Genomic DNA, 4,400 nt, shown 5'->3' with positions numbered 1-4,400 from the left:
GCTGGGCCTTTAATTCTCATTCTAATTAGATGAATTGTGGGCCCTGCATCTTAAACTATATGGCCAGTTATGTATCAGTTCAGCAAAATTAATGGTCCTTGGGTCTAACTACCTCTTTATAGCAGGGTGAGGCCACGACTTGACTCATTCATGAAGACCAGTGGGAAATGTAACAGGGCCCCAGAACATAGCATTCCCCCAGACCTTAGCGCAACTGACTCCATGGTGGAAGTATATTCAGGATGTGAAACTCAGCAGGTTACAGCACCATTTACCAACACTATAACAAAGACCTAATCCAGCTAGGTCCATAATTCTGAGAACATCTCTAAATGTACTAACCTTGCCTTTTGGCTTCTGTAATTCTTCTTCTAGCTAACTGTTTTCGTTAATTGAAGTATGCCAATTCAGGATACAGTTTTCTTGCTTAAAAGCTCACCCTGAGAAAGCCTTGGTGCTACACTGGGATGCTGGACACCCAGTGTACTTGCCAGGTGGATAGCAAAGGCTTTCTATAGGTTTAAACTCTTGTCTGAGTAGTTCCCCGGTGGATACTCCACAACAGTAACTATCACATTTTCACTGTTCTCTCCCAGTAGATACTGGGGGAGGGTATTGTCCAAAAGTTGTGCTTTACCACTTATCAGTATAATTAATTACTGTTGTTGTCTTTTCTGTTGGTTGAGACATTCATACTTGTGTATGATGCTTTGAACAAGGATGCCACCCCATTCTCTCCCTTCCAATTCATCTTCTATCCCCAATTACAATTTCCTCCCTACTTCATGTATTCTCCTCTTTAAAAACAAATTAAAAACCCCAAGGATTCCATTTAGTGCTGCCAGTATGTACATGGGAGTAGGACCATCTCCTGCAACATCGGTAGCCCCTCAGGAGCCTCATCTTAGAAGAAAGCTGCCACCAGAAATGGACTAAAGCTTTGCAATCAGAGTACTATAAGAAAACATGACTTTTTAAGATCTGTTTTTCCTTGTTGAAAACCACCATGCAAAGTATTCGTTGATAATTTTATGAATTTTTCACTGTTATTCTTAATCTGATCATAGTTCTAGTAGGTAACTTTTTTGTTGTTGTTGTTCTTTATTTTATTAAACATGTGTGACAAACTGGACATGTCTGAAGTGAAAAGATTGGACAGATCAAAACTGAAGAAAACCATTACTGAAGGAAAAAATACACTCCCATTGAAGGAAAGTAAGTCATGGAGGTTTCTAGTTGAGAGTAACAGTGGTGAAAGTTGGCAGAATCAGCTAACAAACCGATGCTCTATTAAATTTTCCACAAAGTAAATGATAATAATTAGTGTCCTATTATACTTAACAGTTTAAAATAACCAACAGCTGATTTTGTTATTGGGGATATGTAAGTGTTCCTGCATTAATAGAAACCAGTAGCAATAATAGTAGTAATAGGCACCAGTAGTATAAAGGAAAAAAGTAATTTCTTGTTGAAAATTACAACATTCACATTAAAATCAATCTTGAAATCTTTGACTAATCACTAGGGAAAAGCCTATGTGTTCTTTTAATCACGCATTTTCCAATTTGAGTCTGAGATCTTGTCCCACTAACGAGTTCTGCAGATGCTGTTTTTCTGATCTGTTCTGCTTAATGACAAATAAAATGGAATAAATTCAGATCTTGAATATACTTGGTGCTCCCAGACTAAGGGGATCATTGTTACTCCTAGAGTTACATCTTACTGGAGAACTTCAAAAAAATTTTCACAAATGTTGTGCTATGCTTTTTGTTACACCAACATTGTTTGAGAGTTCCAAAACTAGATGAAACTGTTTTAAAGTTTCTTTATTGTATTTTGATAGATGTATTGGAAGGAAATGCTTCATTTACCTTTTCGTCTCAAATAATGGCAACTGTATAAATCAAATGGAATGTGGAACTCATAGTTTAAGTAGATATTAAATCTTAATATTAATTTAATATTAAACTTTAATAGGTATTAAAATGGTTGATGTGTTCTCTCATATCATTTTATGAGGCTCTGTGGGTGGTACCTTGGTATTCTGAATTTAAAGCATTATGATAACCATTTAAAGAATTAAAACAGATTCTTTTTAATGGTGCTGGGTTTCAAACCCCAAGTCTTAGTTCATGCTAGGTAAACACTGTACTACTGAGTTCCACCACACAGTCTGACCACAAGGAACTCTAGGAAGAAACTAAACTTTTAGAAAAAGTCTCTCCTAACAATATTTTGATGTTTCTTTTTTCCCGAGCTATTCAGCAGGAGAAAGATGATATTAAAAGATCATAAAATGAAGACATCCTTTCAAGATCAAATCCAACTTTGCCAGATCGTAATGGTTTTAGGATTGTAGAGATTTTAGGCAGCGACTGATGGAGTTTCACCTTTACTGCCTTGGATGAACGTCACCATTTGCCAATGATCATTAAATTTGGTTGTAAACTGCCCACTAGTGTGTAAATGTGTTTTTTCACTAGCTACAAGACAAGCCGATTCTAACCTAGAATGGGGCCCTCAAATGCTTCATCATCTTTGTGAAGTTGCACTCACAACTATTTGCAGCTCCTTGAGTTTATCTTCATTTCTAATGTAACAAATATAACCACAAACTTCCTATAGTACATTCTTGGTATTCTAAAACATGGAATTACACAAGGGTACTTTTTCAATTAAAAATTAATGAAGGAGCCCGGCAGTGGTGGCACACGCCTTTAAGCCCAGCACTCGGGAGGCAGAGGCAGGCAGATCTCTGTGAGTTCGAGGCCAGCCTGGTCTACAAGAGTTAGTTCCAGGACAGGAACCAAAAGCTACGGAGAAATCCTGTCTCGAAAATCAAAAATAAATAAATAATAAATAAATAAATAAATAAATAAATAAATAAATAAATAAAGGAAAACCTCTTGAGCCGATCACACCACCGCCCGGCTAGCCTTGCTTTCTTGAAAGTGTTTTTTTTTTTTCACCTTAATGGAAACACCCAAACCTGGAGTTGGATGGGGAGGTGGCAGGAAACACTTGCTAAAGCACATCATATTAAAGACAACAGGGTGTTCTAATGAATGTACAATGAGATATTTAATATCTGCTGATGACTTGTATTACTTTTTCTCTGTTCTGGTCCTTGCATTTAATAGGGTTTACTTTCTTGCAAACCGAGCATTTTGATCCTCAGCGACATAAGTGCTACTGACTTAAATGTGTTCTCCCAGTTCGTATGCATATATCTCGGCTCCCAATATACTTATACATGGTGGTAGGATCTTTTAAGGGTAGTTAAAGTTAAATAATGTTCTAAAAGTGAAGCCTTATAAAAAGAGGAAGTGGGGAAAGAAAGCAGGACACATATACAAGAGAGAGAGAGAGAGAGAGAGAGAGAGAGAGAGAGAGAGAGAGAGAGAGAGAGATCTTGGAAGGATGCTGAGTCTAAAGGTGCCTATACAACTGAAATGCACATGTTCTGCATTCAATCCTGCTGGACCTAGGTCTGGACTTGCATCATCTAGACCTGTGAGGCTTTACATTTCAGTTATTAGACCACCTAGTCTGTAGTGATTTTGTTAGAGCAGCTTGAACTGACTACTATACCTAGAAAAACACATAATCCTTACCTTTAATACCTTTACTGCTTTAAATGTATAAAGCCAACCACCTAAATATCACCGAGTACAGATGTCCGCCTCTCCGGATAACTAGCCAGGCTCTTATACTAATTTACCTATCTTCTTTTTAAAAGTTTCCTATTTGTAACCTAACATGTTAATCTGCTTTATCCTTTCGAGGGGCTTATATCACTAAGTAACAATTGTGGTCACAAGAACTAGAAGTGATTTTGTGTGTTATCATAAAATTCCCCAAGTGAAAGACTAAGAGGGTGGACTAGGACCAAGTACAAATGTGGCTATACAATCACAGTAGTCAGAGTGTACTGGGATTGGAGGATGTGGACCTTAGAAGTAACCACATTGGTCACCTATAATCCTAGCCTGCAACAGTATTCCACAGAGTCACTTGATCCTTTGCAGTGACAAGCTTGTACAGTACCCAAACCTGGCTCCCTATGGCATCTATATAATAGTTATGGCGCTATTCACTGGAAACTCACATAGTATAATCAATTTGAAGTGAGATGTTAAGTTTGTACCCATATTCAAAGTCTTCTCAGATTTTTTGACCCAAGTTCCTCAGTTGGGAAGCCATCCTGATTCAAGACAGGGCATCTTCTCTGTAGCTTTGGATCTTCTCGTGGAACTAGCTCTTACAGACCAGGTTGGCCTCGAACTCACAAAGATCCACCTGCCTCTGCCTCCTGAGTGCTGGGATTAAAGGCATGTGCCACCACCACCTGGCCACAGTGTTAGGCTACCAACAAAATGGAGACCTGCCTGCTGCCAGTA

The 4,400-nt window shown here is 38.2% G+C and overlaps 1 protein-coding gene across 1 annotated transcript; it reads left to right on the top strand.

Annotated features, from left to right (window-relative positions):
- Positions 1 to 1,115: 1,115 nt before the first annotated feature.
- Positions 1,116 to 2,295, top strand: LOC101981155 (thymosin beta-15A homolog). The gene is made up of 2 exons (XM_005368610.1): positions 1,116 to 1,215; positions 2,258 to 2,295. Exons 1-2 carry the CDS (start codon positions 1,116 to 1,118, stop codon positions 2,293 to 2,295), a joined length of 138 nt encoding a protein of 45 aa, XP_005368667.1.
- The last annotated feature ends 2,105 nt before the right edge of the window (positions 2,296 to 4,400 follow it).

The sequence above is a fragment of the Microtus ochrogaster genome, unplaced genomic scaffold (assembly GCF_000317375.1).
Source record: "Microtus ochrogaster isolate Prairie Vole_2 unplaced genomic scaffold, MicOch1.0 UNK36, whole genome shotgun sequence".
NCBI classification, from domain to species: Eukaryota; Metazoa; Chordata; class Mammalia; order Rodentia; family Cricetidae; genus Microtus; species Microtus ochrogaster.
The sequence above is the reverse complement of the archived record's forward strand: the minus strand, read 5'-3'. Positions and strand labels throughout refer to the sequence as shown.

Excerpts from the sequence above, each read along its gene's own strand:
- LOC101981155 (XM_005368610.1), top strand. The coding sequence starts at position 1,116 with ATGTGTGACAAACTGGACATGTCTGAAGTGAAAAGATTGGACAGATCA. Across the intron at positions 1,216-2,257 it reads TACACTCCCATTGAAGGAAA|CTATTCAGCAGGAGAAAGAT; the intron begins GTAAGTCATGGA and ends TTTTTTCCCGAG.